Source organism: Crotalus tigris, unplaced genomic scaffold (assembly GCF_016545835.1).
Source record: "Crotalus tigris isolate CLP2741 ecotype Arizona unplaced genomic scaffold, ASM1654583v1 scf7180000017935.1779662, whole genome shotgun sequence".
NCBI classification, from domain to species: domain Eukaryota; kingdom Metazoa; phylum Chordata; class Lepidosauria; order Squamata; family Viperidae; genus Crotalus; species Crotalus tigris.
Window position 1 is genome coordinate 97128 of NW_024096727.1, and position 17379 is coordinate 114506.

A 17379-nucleotide genomic window follows, 5' to 3' on the forward strand; every position below is an offset into this window, starting at 1 on the left:
GCCTTACCAAGGCATTGTAAAATGGTATTAATACTTCACGTGATCTTGATTCTATCCCTCTGTTGATGCAGCTTAACACTGTGTTGACTTTTTTGGCAGCTGCAGCATGCTGCTGGCTCATATTTAAGTGATTGTCCACTAGGACTCCGAGATCCCTCTCATAGTTGCTACTATTAAGCAAGGTACCACCTATACTATACCTGTACATTTGGTTTTTCTTGCCTAAATGTAGAACCTTACTTTTTTCACCATTGAATTTCATTTTGTTAGAGAGCGCCCAGTGTTCAAGTCTGTACAGATACTCCTGTATCTTAAACCTATTTTCTGGAGTGTTGGCTATTCCTGCCAGCTTGGTGTCATCTGCAAATTTGATGAGTTCCCCATCTATCCCCTCATCTAAATTGTGATGAAGATGTTGAAGAGAACTGGGCCTAGAACAGAGCCCTTGGACACCCCACTACACACTTCCCTCCATGTAGATGTAATTCCATTGAAGACCACACACTGAGTACGGCCAGTCAGCCAGCTACAAATCCATCTGGTGGTGATGCTGTCTAACCCACATTTTTTCTATCTTATCAAGTAGCAGGTTGTGATCTACTTTATCAAATGCCTTACTGAAGTCCAAGTAAATTATATCCACAGCATTCCTCTGGTCCACTAATTTTGTCACTTGGTCAAAGAATGCAATAAGATTTTTCTGGCATGATCTGTTTTTGACAAACCCATGTTGGCTTTTAGTAATGACTTTGTTTGCCTCTAGGTGTTCGCTGATTCATTGTTTGATTATCTTTTCCAGAATTTTCCCAGGTATTGAGGTCAGGTTGATAGGTCTGTAATTTCCTGGATCTATTTTTCCTCTTTTTGAAGATGGGAACTACATCAGCTCTTTTCCAATCCTCTGGTAGTTCCCCAGTGCTCCAGGATCTTTGAAAAATATAGTTCAGTGGTTCTGAGATCACATCTGCCAGTTCCTTGAGAACCTTGGGATGTAATCCATCTGGTCCTGGTGATTTGAACTTGTCTAGGCTGGAAGGTGCTCACTTACCATTTTCTTGCCTATCTTAACTTGTGTTTCAAATCTATTTTTTATGGTATTGTTTTGATAGGTTGGACTGTTTTTTCCCTTTGTGTAATACAGACGGATGCAAAAAATGAGTTAAATAGTTCTATTTTCTCCCTGTTGCTTGTCATCTTCTTGCCACTTTCCCCCACTAATGGACCAATCATTTCCTTAACCTTTTCTGTTATTTTTGACTTTGGTGGCAAGCCTTAGTTCATTTTGAGCCTTAGCTTTCCCCATTTCATCTTTGCAAGCTCGGACTATTTGCTGATATTCTGCTTTAGTTATGTGACCCCTTTCCACTTTTTATACTTGTCTTTTTTATCTTTCAATTTATCAGAGAGTTCTTTATGCAGCTGTTCTGGTTTCTTTTGAGAGCTGTTATTTTTCTTCTTTGTTGGTATTGAGCTTTTATTATCTCACTTTTCAAAATTTCCCAAGCTTCTTGAGTTATTTTCTCCTTGAGGATTCTCATCCATGGAATCCTCCTCAAGCTCTCTCTAAGTTTATTGAAATTAGCTTTTTTAAAGTTCAAGACTCTAGTTTGACTCTGTTCTATTGCTTGTGCTTCCATAATGTTCAATTCCAATATTGCATGATCACTTCCCCCCCAAGGTTTTTGTGGCTTCATCACCTTCTATCATTTCATCTCTGTTAGTGAGGATTAGATCCAATATGGCTAATCCCCTAATTCCCTTCTCTACTTTTTGGGAGACAAAGTTGTCTGCTAGGTTTGTCAGGAATCTGTTTTATCTTCCACTTGGTGCAGAGTTTGTCTCCCAGTTGATGTCAGGGTAATTAAAGTCCCCCATTACTATTGTGATGTGCTTCTTACATACCTTAGTTAGCTGACTAGCAAAAAGTTCATCTATTTCCTCTGTTTGGTTGGGTGGCCTATAGTATACACCTATGACAATGTCATTTTTCCCCCTTTTATGCATTCAAGACAATTTTCATCATTGTTGTGCTCTATTTCTGTAGTGATGTAGTTATTTCTTATATAGAGAGCAACTCCACCTAATCTTTTATTTGGTCTGTTTTAAATAATTTAAATCTCTCTAGCTGTGTGTTCCATTTGTGCATTTCATCCCACCATGTTTTCGTAATGGCAACAATATCATATCTGCCCTCATTTACCTGAATTTCTAGTTCACCCGGTTTACTGTTCATACTCTGTGCATTGGTGTATAGACATTTGAGTCCTTTATGACTGACCTTGTGTTTACTTTCTACATAACCTGTGTGATGACTGAATTCCCCTATTTTCTTACCACCTGTTTGGTTAGTGCACTTTGTGTGGCACTCACTATTAAAAACTTGATTTTGCTTGACAGCAAGGTTGATATTCTTGTCCATGCACACATCTATGTTACATGCACTGCTAACCCTATAATTTTTTGATTGCTGGGGACAGGGATGTTCTGTATCAATTAATTCACTGTCCCCTCACTGTTTGATGTGCATCTTGATTTTTAGCTTGGAAAACCAAGCTTTTTAGTGGTAGTTTTAATTTAAAAGAAGACAAATTGAGAAAAAAAATATTTCTTTATGTGTTTCTTTTATGGTATGTTCAAAATCTCTTAAATAATCCTTGAAAAATCTTCCTTTCCCTTCCTCCCTACCCTTTCTTCTGGCATTCTTGCTACTTTCTTTCCTTGCCTGTCCAGTATTGGAATGGGTAATCAAAAACATATCTAGAACATGATTCCAGATCACCTGAGAAATTAACACTATGGTAAAAGTCGAATTTGAACATAATGGGAAAGATATTCTGCTGAAATACTTGGGTTTAATAAAGAATTAACATGGTTTACCATTTTAATAATTAAAATTAATCTTAAAGCTCTAGAAGGAACTTTGGACAACTTAAGGTGCACTTAACTGGTTCCTCTCCACAGCTGCAGTCTAGAACGTAAAAAAATGAAGGCTTTGCCTTGTCATATTTCTAGGCTCTCCATCAGCCACAGAGTTTGTTATTTTCTAGTTCTCCTGTTGCTTTGCTTAGTTGTTGGGCTGTGGAGACTGCTAGTTCCCTGGGGTCCAATTCAAATAGCTATCTGTGGCACACCTGCAGTTCCTTGTTCAAAGATTCGACTGAAAACATGGCCTTTCGCCAGTTGCAGGAGGTTGGATGTAACCTGTGATACCCCTCCCTCTGCTCACTGCACTTTCTGGGATTTTGTCCCCCCCCCAAAAAAAAACCCCTCTCTGCCCTTTTCTCCTTTTGTCTAGTTCTATCATTCTGGCTATTTTCTCTCTGTTTATATTTCTTCTCTTTACCTCTTATGATGGCTTTTCTACTTTTATATCACCTTATTTCCTCCCTTACCCCCACCCTCTCAACAGCAGACCATCTGCTGTCAACTTCCCATCAAATCTCCCTGGCTTCCCTCACTGTCTTTCCTACACCATCATACTCAACACTTATTGAAACTGCAATTTCTCTAATGCTTCACAGTGGGGAAAAGTATCTGCAGCATTTAGTTTCAGTATGATGCTGTCTCATATACAGTTCTACTGATGAGAAAGAAAATGCCCTTTTTCCCTGCACTTTTGCAATTGATAAAAGGAGCAACTTTAAGAAAAAATAAATAAAAACTATTTTAAATTTATAGAGGCCGTGAAACAATCTTATTATGACATTGCCCTCTAGCTGCAGCATTTTAAGAAAAATCTATTCTAAAACATAATAAAAATAATACAATAAAATATAAAAAATAAAAGTGATTCTACCCAAAACCAGTGTGGGTTTTGAATTGCTGCACAAAATTCAATTCTTGGCAATTGCTCAATTCTTTTTAATTTGTTCCTCAATTGGTATCTTTCCTCATTCTTAGAGCTTAGCTTCCCTGTGAGCAGCAGGAAAATAGGCAAACCGAATCAATGTTCAAATGTGTATATACTGATTTATTCTGGGTCAAGATTTGATGTAGTAGAAAAGTGAAATCATATAAAGTAGCTACACACATCTTTCTTTCCCCTCCCAATATTTTAAATGCAATCATTTGGCTTCCAACTAGTTTTGTTTATTGCATGTGTATTTTCTTTTTTTCTTCTGAAGAGCTTAGCTCAGTGGTGGCGAACCTAGGTGACACTCAGAACCCTCTCTGTGGGTGCGTGCATCATGCCCCAGAGATGGCAACTAACTCACCCACGTGGCTGGATGCAACCCAGCATGGCTGGTTTCCCTCCCCCCATTCCGTCCCTCCTGGCCTTGCATGCTCTCCTTTTCCCAGGCACGACCCACTACATCGCCTCCTCAGCTGTCGGCCAGCCATCCAGCTCAGAGGCAGCTTCTCTGAACTGCTGGCAGCGGGCTGCAGAGCTCCAGAGTGCACCGGTCAAAGGGCCAGTAGGCTGTGGCTGTTGATGGACAACGTTGGCCCCCAAGCGCTCGCTGGCCCCTGTGTGCGGGTGCCAATGGTGTCAGGCAGCAGCTGCCCTGCCTCGCCTTACCCCGCAGGACAAGCCTCCTGCCTACCACCTGCCGGAGACCCCCTGGATCTCCCCCAACCCTGTCCACCCCCCACAGGCGTCCCTCCCCACGAGCAACATTGAGGTGACCATGCCCACCTTGGCCACACCTACCCAATCTGCCATGACTACAGCCACGCCCATCCAGTGGGCCATGCCCACCTGGCACCCAGCAATAAATAAGCGGGTTTTGGGTTAAAGTTTGGGCACTCGGTCTCTAAAAGGTTCACCATCACTGGCTTAGCTCTTTATGATAGGAATAAGGATAAAGTTGTAGGGGGGAGTGATTGATCAAAATTACTTAGGATGCTATATGATGTGAGTACTTGAACTTAGGTCTTGCAACACTTACGCAACATCCTTATGGTTACAGGTGCATCTTTTTGGTTACAATTTTTTTACCTGTAAGTACTGTACATTATGTGGCTTATAACAACATCATTGAATGGGCAGATGGTAATGATGTTTTAAAGAGGCAAGGTGGATTCCTTTAGCTATCTCTACTTCACCTCTTCCCCACTCCCAAAATCCCTTCTTCAAACATTTTGGCCCAAGATATTATCAGGATGCAAAAATGGAGTGTTGGAAGGCTACAGATAGCCTAACAATTTTCAGCCAAAATATGTTGAAGACCACAGTTTCTCACTCTGGGATAAGCCCCCAAGTTATAGGGAAGGTAAATTAAAAAGTATGTTGCAAGATGTATATCCTTTTAAATATTTTCCAGCTGAGAAAAGGGCAGCATTCTATTTATGTCCTATAAGGATTTTTAAAGCGTCAAAATGAAACCCTGCATAGGAATGAGATGAAGATTGCTAAAAGTGAATAAAAAATTAGATTAATGAGAAAAGAATAAGATTTAAGGAATAGTTTGCAAAAGTATTCTATCCTCATTCTGTTCTTTTTTATTTTGTTGTGGTACAATTTATTTTGGCAGACAAATGGTTCTTGTGAAGTTGGGCTATCATTTTCTTCATACCAACTGCTCTAGGCCTGGAAACCGCATTGTGCTGGAAAAAGAGAGCCCATGCCATTCTTGCTGGTGCTTTGTGTCCCAGAACGGCATGTGTCCCCTGAGGTTGATCTGGATTTCAGTGGAATTTAAATGCAATAAACAAATAAAACTAGCTTCAAACTATCTGGTAAGGATAAAACAGTGTGATCAGGTAAAGGTAAAATTATAGTTTCTAAGCTTAGATCCTTCTAATAATGATGAATTTTGGCTCATGTTGGAATTACAGTTTGCAGTTTGTGAACATTTCATCCTTGTCCTAGAAAAAGGTCTGTCAGATATGAATTATGGACGCATGAGAGAACCTTTTGTTAGTTTGAAGATTTCTTGAGGTAATTCTGTTGTGGAAAGATTTAATGAATTCATGAGCTCCAGTTTAGGTTCTTTAATAGATTAAAGCAATGTGTTTGAGCAGATGGCTGTGTCACATGCTGTTTATATATAAGTTGCTTGGAGATATTCAATATGGCTATATTTAGCTTGCATAAAATGTTGTACCTAATCCCTGTCCTCCTGTTTATCAAATAACTGTTCTAGTGACTCCATGAAGGCTCTTATCATTTTTTAGATTTGGCTTGCTTGAGCAAAGGAAAAGAAGAGGGGGAAACCACACAAGTAAAGAGGTTAAGCTAAAAATATCCAAGTACTTGTAAAGACAGCAGGTCTGCCTCAGGAGTGTTCTTCCATTTGAAAGCAGTTGGTTATAGAAACTGATTAAAAGGCACCGAACAGAATAACATTTTTAGTACTGCATTCAACCCAAAATCCACTTCTTCACTTCAGGAGGGGATAGCTGTAACCTGCTAGAAAAGTGCTTATTAGATGCTGCTACCACCACTGACATAACCTCCTGTATGAGCAATTGCAGAAATGTTGGTGGAAGTGAGGAGACCATACTTTAACAAAAATATCTTAGCTTGACTCTGCTGTTCAGTTTTAACCCAAATCATAGTTCTAGGTACCAATTCTTAAGTGCCCTGCAGATGGATACCTTAAACTTTTCCTTCCTTTTTTGATTATAACATATATATTATACATGAATATATATTTAAGGAAACAAAATAAATTGTTTCATAAAAAAGAAGACAGAAATAGACATATTGATTAAATAATAAAATATCAATAAATAATTATAATTTTTATCAAGATGTGTTGAAGGAAAAAGAATAGGACCTTCAATGCTCCTTCATTTAAAAGCTTACATTACTTTGATCTTTTTATCCAACATTGCTATATTATTTTTCTTGTTCTTTCAGTGTGATGTCTGGGAAGAGATATGTAAACATGTCTTTATTTGTAAATAGAGTTCTTTAACTGATGAAATTAAAAAGACCCAAAACCCAGAAAGCTCTTATTTGCATTATGTGGGTTTATTTTTCATTCCTGCCTGGTTTTGTGTCATCCTCCATATATTTCATTTTTGTATGTTATTCTATATTGTATTGTGTTTTTTTCATTTGTTATTTTCCTTTTTGAACCATCTACAGTTGTTAGACGGCATATATATTTAAAGAAATAAATGATTCTTTCAAGATTTGCACCAGTTTGTGGCCTTCCACACAACACAATTCAAGGAACACTGCTCTGATATGCTACATAGACAACTACATGCTGTCACTATAGTATGCACAGGGGATTTAGTTTCCATGTCTGTTCACCTCTGGTGAGCTCTCTGAAGAGAGGCTGACAAGTCTTCTCAGCTATAGCAACATTGATATGGAACTTTCCCAACAAAGGTCTGCCAAAATCCTCCATGTCCTAAAACCTTACTTATTTATTTAATAAAATTTCTGCCCCACTCTAAGCTGGTGCAGTAGCTCAGCAGTTAAGATACTGGGCTTGTCGGCTGAAAAGCAGGCAGCCCACGTTCAAGACCTAGCACAATGCAACAGAGTGAGCTCCCATCCTTGCCCCAGTTCCTGCCTAGCAGTTCAAAAGCATGCAAATGTGAGTAGATGAATAGGTACCAGTTCAATGTGAAGGAAACAGCACTTCATGATGTCAGGATGGCCACATGACCACAAAAATGTGTTCGGACAGCACTGGCTCAATGGCTTGAAACAGAGAAAAGTACCTCCCCCTATAGTGGACAATGACTACTGGACTAAAATCAGCAGGGATTCCTTTATTTTTCTTACCATTTCAACTATGTGACTCTGGGTAGTTTACTGTAAAAAATAACGTAATAACATAAATAATAAAGACTGGGTTTTTTTGAAAAGCAATTGAGAAATGAAATTGTAAGCTACATAGCTTCTTCTTATTTTGGTGTGCTTTGGTACTATTTATCTATTGTTTATATTGTTTCATTTGACCCTTATTTTATGATAGTGTCGGCCCTTATTTTTGAGATAGGTATATAGAATAGTCACTAGGAGCATTAAGTATAATTGTATGTGGTACAATAAGAATTATTGTTTCTGTTCTGTTCCTGCTTAGGGATTTTATGTCCAGTATCCTGTTGGATACAGTATCCTCCAAACCCTTCATCTCATATGAAATTTCACTGTAAATCAAGTATCTTGCCAAAAAAGCCAACAGAAGCTGCTAAAAAAGCCAACACAGTGTTAGGCTACATTAACAGACGTATAGAATCAAGATCATGTGAAATGTTAATACCACTTTATAATGCCTTGGTAAGGCCACACTTGGAATACTGTATCTAGTTTTGGTCACCACGATGTAAAAAAAGATGTTAAGACTTTAGAAAGAGTCCAGAGAAGAGCAACAAAGATGACTAGGGAACTGGAGGCTAAAACATATAAAGAACGGTTGCTGGAATTGGGTATGTCTAGTTCAGGGGTCTGGCTGAGGAATTCTGGGAGTTGAAGTCCACACGTTATAAAAGGGCCAAGTTTGAAGACCCCTCGTCTAGTTTAATGAAGAGAAGGACTAGGGGTGACATAATAGTAGTATTCCAATATCTCAGGGGTTGCCACACAGAAGAGGGAGTCAAGTTATTCTCCAAAGCACCTGAAGGCAGGACAAGAAGCAATGGATGGAAAATAATCAAAGAAAGAAGCAACTTAGAACTAAGGAGAAATTTCCTGACAGAACAATTAATCAGTGGAACAACCTGTGGAAGTTGTGAATGCTCCAAGACTGGAAGTTTTTAAGAAGAGATTGGACAACCATTTGTCTGAAATTGTATAGGGTTTCTTGCCTAAGGAGGGGATTAGACTAGAAGACCTTCAAGGTCCCTTCCAACTCTTTTTTTTTTATTGAAAATTTTTACAGTTTTACAATAAAATAATCCCCCTCTCCCACCCCCACCTCCCACCCATCATCCTCCCCCCTACTTCCCAGAGCTGAATACAGGGTTAATAAAAACTAAAAAAAAAAACCCTTACAACTTAAATAAACATCAAACAATTATAAATACATTCAAAAAAACAACAAAATTTTAAATACTTTAACTCCAATATATAAAAACAAAACAAAACAATAGTTCTAATCGTTACTTTAAACATAAATTATTCAAAAGCTAGACAATACTTTTTAATCTCATATTTGTGCTGTATAAAATTCACCCATCTTTTCCACACCAAAAAGTATTTCTCTTGTGATTGATCTTTCAAATAAGCCAAAATTTTTGCCATTTCAGATAAATAAGAAACTTTAAGAAACCATTCCTCTAAAGTAGGCAAAGATTCCTTCTTCGAGTATTGCCCTATCAACAGCCTTGCCGCTGTAATTAAATTCAACATTAAAATAATTTCTTTATCATCACAATCAACAATAATGCCTAACAAAAACAACTGTGGTGTAAATTTTATCCTTCTATTAAAAAATTTTTGAATATTCCACCAAATCTTAATCCAAAAAGCCTTTATATTTTTACATGACCACCAAATATGATAATACGTTGCGTCCAAACAATCACATCTCCTACATTTAGGCTGCAGATTCAACTTTATTACTACTACTACTACTACTACTACTATTACTACTACTATTATTATTATTATTAAAACATTTGCAAATGTTTGCCCTTCTTTGTAGTAAAGAGACTGTGTTTCTTTATGTTTTCTTTAAGATATTGCTATGAGGATACTTGTTAGCAATGACTGATGTGGAATCTACATATGCAGATTTCATTGCTTCAGGAAGAACTGGAAGAAGAAATGCTCTTCATGATATACTTGTGTCTTCAACAAGTGGGAATTCTAGTGAACTATCCCTGAAATTATCTGAACTTGATATAAATAAAACTGGTAAGGATCCAAAGAAAATTATGCAAGAGACATCATTCTAGAAAACAGTGTTTTAGGTTTTGGTATCTATGCACTATTAAATTTATACTTGGTGTACACTCACAAATATGCACAAACACACTCCGTATATACTGATCAAGTATAATTTGAATATGCACATAGACATATAAACACTTCATAGCTTAGAAATGATAGCACCTTTGGTGTACCTATGATCTTTTAGGATCAGTAGCCCCTTTGTTTCTATGGTTGTAGAGGGACAGGAAGGATGAACTACTTAGAAGGGTTTGTTAAGCCTATTAGTGGTGAGTTTTAGCTGATATGATGAGTCGTATGCTATTCAGGCCAATATTAGAATAAATATGATTACTACTGAATTTTTTTAAAAAATCACTTCCAGGAGATGAATTGATGCAATTTTTCTCAGCTGTTATAAGAATAGCTTAGCCCATATTTCCAGAAAAGGGAAGTAAGTATCTCATATAGAGTAGCTAGGGTTCATGGCCATGGTGGAGATCATAGGCCAATTTACTTATAACCTATGTAGGGTCAAAAGGCAATGATCATAAGCCAAGGTTAATTCAGGAGACAATTTGATTTAATAGTTGTGATAGTTAAATTCTCCCTACATAGAGTTCTACTAACTCCTTGTAGATACATCTTATAAAATGCTTTTGAACTATATGTATGCGTGTGTGTGTGTGTGTGTGTGTGTGTGTGTGTGTACTTGTGTATACACACACACACGTTTAGCTATTTTAAGAAAGGTAAGAACAGTGGTACAGATGATAGTCTATCCCTTCGTATGTCTCAAAGTCAGCCATTAAACTAACTAATATGCTGAGGTACATGCCATAATTATGAAGTATGGGAGAATGTAAAAAACAATACATACATGCTATACCACACGTTTTATGTCTGTCATTAAATTTGCTCCTCTGAAATACTAAAATCAGTTTCCTTAGATAGAACATTAGGAATGGCATGTTCTCTGGCTATAGAATGCTATCCAATCATTTCTAACATAATGAAGTCCCATTTAATGTCTTCTGCAGCATTTTTGCATTACTTAAGTGGCAGCCTGCTTCTATAGTTTGAATCTCTCATTTTATACAATTTAGGTTCATTATATAAAATTTAGGTAACCAGTTAGTGTTGTTCAAAAGCAGCCAAGACCTCTATATCTGCCAGATATGAACACAGTGGAATGTGCAAATTTCAGTTGCATTGTTCATATATTGTTACTAAAAATTATCGTTGTTTCTTGCAGAAGGGGAAGAAGATGCACAGAGAAACCCCACCGAACAAACTGGGGAAGCCCAGGGAGAAGCAGCAAAAGAAGAAAGCTGACGTTTTAGGTTGATTGACAGTTAAAACTGTACAAATATTTTCCAACTGCAAAAGCCTGTTGAAAAAAGGTTGCATCTTGTGAGCAAGCCACTTGAACAAAAAATAAATTTAAAATGGACGAATCTTGTTACCAGAACCTGCACAATGCAGTACAAAAAGAGGGAATGCAGGTGGTAACAGTAGACAGAACATTTTCTACCTTTGTTAGTAATGGTTGAGACCTGGTTACTGATCAGGAGACTTTGTTGACAGATGGATCTCATAAACAAATGCCACATTGAAATACAAAATAAAAATGATGTAGATCTTGTAGCAAATAGCATTCAAGTGAACAGAAGCTTGAATTGGATTGTATCACAATGGCTTCAGTGATCTTCTGAAATTGTCTGGCTAGAGTATTCACCTATTAAAAAAAATCACTTGTAAAGGAAGCACTGTTTGTTTTTAAAGAACTCTGCTTCTCTGTTTTCAGCCACATTACTTACAATGTTTTATATTGTACAATTTAGATGCTCCACACTGCCCTTTGAAATGCTTATGAAAGCAACTGTGACAATGAATTTTTCTACAACTTGTTTTGAAAGGGCTAGAGTTTTGTTTTTGTTTTCTGCTGTGTTGTGTGCACGTGATCATCAAATCAATTGCTAAACTGATGAAATTGCTCATTTAGTTAGGAATCAGCATTCTTTCATTTACAAGAGAAACCTTTAACATAAGTAATGTATAGTCAGGTGTGTCTTGTGTTCTCAGTACAGTTCTTTGCTTGTGGGTAGTTGGAAATCCAAGAATATTTAATTCTTTAAGGAGTATTTTTGTTGTTCAGGCAACTATGTAATTGCTAAAGTACAAGAATAAGCACAGTATATATGTTAAAAGATATGAGCTCATAGCGGGTGAGAAATAAAAGAAATGAGCTCATAGCTGGTGAGAGGTAAAATCTCCAACACTTTAGTAAAGACCTACTTCCTAAAATGAAGAAGAATTTATTATAGCTTTTAGAATTGGACTCTTCTCACTTTTCAATCAATATTAAAGTAAAAAGTTATTTTGTTGTGGCAATCAAATGGATATCAATCACAATTTGTCCCAAGTCCTAATGTTTGTTTCTTTATTTAAAAAGTGGACATATTTTCAACTTTGTTTCAAATACCGTGCACTTTTCAGATACTTACAATTTTATTAAAATATTAGTATAACTTCACTTTTTAGTAAATCTAAACATTGGTTAATAAAACATACATTACTGTTGTGACCAAGGTTGTTGTTTTCACAATATTACTATTTTACAGTTGTCACATGGACATTGTTGGTGTGAGGTCTGTAAATATTTTAATTGGCATTGAATTTGGTAATTAGTGTTAATAAATAACAACCAGCAGAATATTTATGGCTCATTAGCATAGTATTCTTCTCCATGTCTTTGCTTGTATAGACGCTCATTAGTTATATGCGTATTTTGACTGAAGAACCTTCTACTTTCAATCAAAAGTTAACTTGAGGTTTCTATTCTGATGACCTTCATCATTTAATGTTTAGCTCTTGACAGTGTGCCTGTCTTCTACAGCAAGCACTGTATGTCTAACCCATCTAACACTCTTCAGGAGTTCAAGAATATGTATAGCCAAATCTGATTCATCAGTTTTGTCTCTTCTAGACTCATTGGAGATATGTCATGCAGGAATGGGTCACTTTTGGGAAATGGTGCATGCCTGTCACTTGTATACTTAAGCAGTGTGCTCACTAAGCCAGCCCTAGCATATCTATGACATCTGTTAAAGCAGTCGTCTCAATAGGATGTTCTTTATAGTTCGGTTCCCAGAAATCTCAACTAGCTTGGCAACAGGTATCCTCCACTTCTTCTAGGGAACAAGTTAAGCATGATAGTCTTTCTAATTACACAGCATGTTTATCTCCTCGACAGACCTTACAGTCTCAATTCTATCTTGAATAGCACTTTTTCCCTAACAAGATACACCATGGTATCCAAGAGAATAATAAAGTAAAAAAATGGAACGAGAGCTGTCAAATAATATATGGAAAAAAGGAAAGAATCAAGCATTTTAAAAGTTATAAAAAGTTGTTTATAAAAAACAGTAAAGATGGAATAAAAATTTAATAAGTAAATAAATAAAATGCAGTATTTAAAAAACAATTTCTCACTACTGCCTAAATTTAAAATGCAGAAACTCTAGATTTGTTAACTGTAATTAACTTTGTTTTATTTCCTCCTTATTGCTTAAAAAATAGAATTTTCTTTCAGGTTTTCCTTGAATGGTTGTGGGTTTTGATCTGCCTCCCACCAGAAGTCATCAGCATCCTTTTCTCTCATAAAAGTGTACGAACTACACCTCTACATCCATCTGTCCCAGCAGTCTGTATTATTAAGTGGCCAACTATGTGCATTTTCAAGACTAGGAAGAAATAGCCCTTTCCTGTCATCTTCCGGTAAATAATATTCTTCATGAACTTTTCCAAGTATCTTTAAAACCATGCAAGTTGCTAGCAATATATACAATTTAACTATGCGGTATGTGAAAAGATTTTTTCTCCTGCTGGTCCCCTGTATCTAGTTTAGTACATGATCTCAAGTACTAGCATTATGAAGAAAAAGGAAGAAAAACTTCAATATTCATTCCATGTATGGTTTTATATACATCTATGATGTAGGAAATCTTGGTAGTGATCAGAGAGTCCTAGTGGTGCAGTGGTTAGAATGCAGTACTGCAGGCTAACTTTGCCCATAGTCTGGAGTTCAATCCTGAACAGGCTCGAGGTTGATTTAGCCTTCCATCCTTCCAAGGTCTGTAAAATGAGTACTCAGATTGTTGGGGGCAATATGCTGACACTGTAAGCTGCTCAGAGTGCTGTAAAGCATGAAGCGTTATATAAGTCTAAGTGCTATTGCTATTGCTGTGCAGACAGCTAGATGCAGGTCCTGTAAATAAAGTTGACAATTTTGAGGAAAGGTGCTTCTCATATATAGTTTATTTTTGCTACCTAACAGCCTCTCTCTCTTCTTGGTTTTATCTCAGAACTAGTGTTAAGATTTCCAGGCAGATGATTTTGAGGAATTTCAATCTCCATGCACTGGGGCAAAATTTCTCAAAGTATAAGTTTAAATCTGAGGATAGTTGTAACTGGGGTATCATGTATGCAAAGCAGAATTCTGAGAGAACTCAGATCTGCTTTCCCTAGACAAGCTGTCTAGCAAGAACAGAACCAAGTTCTTGTATGACTCATCTTTGCATGCATAAAGCTGAAGTCCAGAAGACACCAGCAGTTACATTGCCCTACTTGTTTGGCATACAGGAGTTGCAAGGATGGATCTCTCTTACATGGCAGCCGTCAACTAGTCAACAGCAAATACATCAAATCAATAGTGAATGGATGTTTTGCTGTCCAGAGCAAAAAGCATATCTGCTTGCAGAGTCAAAGCCCTGTAAGAATTCTTATTTTGCACATGCAAATTTATACTGTGTTCTGAGAAGGCAACAACAGGACAAGTCCTGAAAGAATTCCAACTCTGCTTACATAAATGGGATAATAATTGATAGTGAAGAACCCATTTAATATTAAACAGATGGCACATTCACTGCTACCAAAGAAGAGCTTGTTAGATTTATTTATTAAGGGAAGGGGTTCATAAATTTATTTACCATCTTAGAGGGACATGAGATTACAAGGTTTGCCAATGTGTTAAGTATGCTATATAAATCTTGCCATCTACAGAGAGATTTTAGTGAATGAATTTGCAATTGTAAGAAAAAAGATGAAATTTAGGGATGCTGTCCTTTTTGGAATACCTACAGTGCCAACAATTTGTTGAGCAGAAATGCTAGTCAGTACCACAGTTTGGACACGATCTTAAGACATTGTTAGCAAAGCTACAGAAATGTACAGAAATCCATCTTGGTCTAAATGTCTCATGAATACAAGGCAATTTCATATAAACCATATAGTGATTACAGAAAGGATACGTCTGATACCACTACATTCTAACAATTATAAATTGATCACAAATTCCAAACCTGGCAATGTGTATGTTTCTATCAACATTTCCTTTGCTACCAAGGGACATCAGTGACATCAAAACAGGACGGGAGTCTTGGACAAACATGTAAAAACATATCACATTTCAAGTTGCCTTAAATCAGGGGTCCTCAAACTTGGCCACTTTAAGAAACATACACATTGCCAGGTTTGTAATGAAATTGTAAATAATTATGCAATAGATCAGAGGTCCCCAACCACTGGACTGCAGCCTGTTCAGAACTGGCCACAGAAGCAACTCCACTTGCATGTACAGTGGACGAGCAAGCACAAATGAAGCTGCACGTGCTCACCTGCTCATGGGGAATTATCCCCTCTTCTCCCCACCCGCCAGTCCACAAAGCCGGAAATGTTGGAGACTGCTGCAGTAGATTACAGCATTTTGTGCAATAGTTTGTGCATTTAGTGAAACAACCTACAAAACAAACAGGTAGTCCTCGCTTAATGCCAGTAATTGTGACGGGTAACCCCTCTAATCAGCTTAGTGTTAATGTCACATAATCGCACCAACTTACGACACTTGTGGCAGTTCCAGTTGCTGTTGTTAAATGAACCACATGTAGTCATTAGGCACCACATCGTGTGATCACCATTTGCAACCTCCTGCCGGCAGTCCATTACTTTGCTTGTTGGAAGCTACCAGTAAAGGTTGCAAATGGCAATCATGATTGGGGGATATTCTTACCATCATAACTCTGAGCTTGCTGGCAAGCAACCAAATTGTGATCGCATGATCCCAGTGATGCTACAACAGCAATATCATAACTTCCAACTTTCTATACTTCTGAAAAAATGTGCAGAATTATTTTTCAGAGCCAGCAGGGGGAGTTCTAACACTATGTTTTCACCATTATAAATTATTTTTAAAAACAAATTATTCTAGAAAGACACCTTGTTGACATTTTTTTGTTTTTATGATTTAATGAGAAGAATTTGCTTATTTGTTCATAATTTTGCAGATCTGCAAATCTGATGACACACTGAACTTTTGACTGTCATTGTGGCTATGTTTATAGCACATAACGTATTTGTTCATGATTAAACAAAAATACTTTGCTTAAACATTTTCTGGGGTTGCATAACACATTGAACCAGTGATGGTGAACTTTTTGGGCTCAGCATGTCAAAAATTCAGAAAATGCCTCACTTGACTCTGCTCATATGTCACCTCCTGCCTCCATCACCCCCGAACAAAAGAAAAACAATCTTTACATATTCATTTATTTTTAAATATATAGTCCACTCATGTATATGATCCCCAGGATCTGATTTGCACCCCTTATCTCCAGGTGGTGTTCTCTTACTGTTGGTCAGCCCCTGCAGCCTACCCAAGGCAGCTCCATATCACACAAGGCCTTCATTCATGAAGCAACTTGCTCTTTGGCTTCTGCATCCTCCAAAAATCACATGAAAGCATGCAGTTTGCTTGTGATTTTTGGAGCTCTGCAGACCGCATGAGAGCACAGCCCTCCCACACAACTTCTAGAGGATCCAGAGATTGCGTGAGAGCATACTCCATTCTCTGGCAGTCTCCGCATTCTTAAAAAAATGTGTGAGAATGGGGAATTCTTTAGAGAGTAGTTATGGTTGGGTATTGATCAATGTTGGTGTCTCACCTAGGTCTAGATTGTCTTCTATATTCTGTAATTCACCTTTTGAATTATAAAGAGCATCAAACCTCATTACTTCAGTTCATTGCCATGATCTTACAAGTTGGCACATGGGATGACATGTAATGACTTATAAGTATACACAGTAGAACATCAGTAAAGAAAGGCAGAGAGGTGAAGGGAGGAAAATGATAATTATTGATAATAATTAGAAATATGGGTTCTAAAGCCTCTTACTCACAACTTTTTTTTTTTGAACCAAAATATATGTACTTTTGGTATCTCCTTAATTCAAACACTGCCAAATGAAGCCATAAAAACGTACAGCTTTCATGAGGCTTTAAGCACCTTTTCAACATGATCCAAAAAAACTGCACTTCTATATTAATAAATTGTTGACATCAATAATACAACTTTATCTTCAGCCCAGGACCATTTGCAGATGATGATCAAAATCAAATGGCATGTACAAATGACACAGGGCTTGGATTGTGACACTACAGATGCCATCAAGCAGATTTTGATCTTCTCATTCAGAAAGTAGTTTCGGGATATACTACACTTTCAACTGTCCCCTTAACAGATACTCCTTTACCTAATATTCAT

The 17379-nt window shown here is 37.2% G+C and overlaps 1 protein-coding gene across 3 annotated transcripts in view; it reads left to right on the plus strand.

Moving 5' to 3' along the window:
• Positions 1–13156, plus strand: part of PKIA (cAMP-dependent protein kinase inhibitor alpha) — a 46212-nt gene extending 33056 nt beyond the window's left edge. Inside the window, exons 2-4 of one of the 3 annotated variants that reach the window (XM_039344692.1) lie at positions 5475–5679; positions 9586–9763; positions 11034–13140. In XM_039344692.1, the coding sequence (XP_039200626.1) occupies positions 9613–9763; positions 11034–11113 (231 nt within the window). In that variant the 5' untranslated portion in view covers positions 5475–5679; positions 9586–9612 and the 3' untranslated portion in view covers positions 11114–13140. Of the gene's footprint in view, positions 1–5474; positions 5680–9585; positions 9764–11033 lie in introns of all 3 variants that reach the window. The other 2 variants (XM_039344691.1, XM_039344693.1) reach the window with 2 other exon arrangements.
• The last annotated feature ends 4223 nt before the right edge of the window (positions 13157–17379 follow it).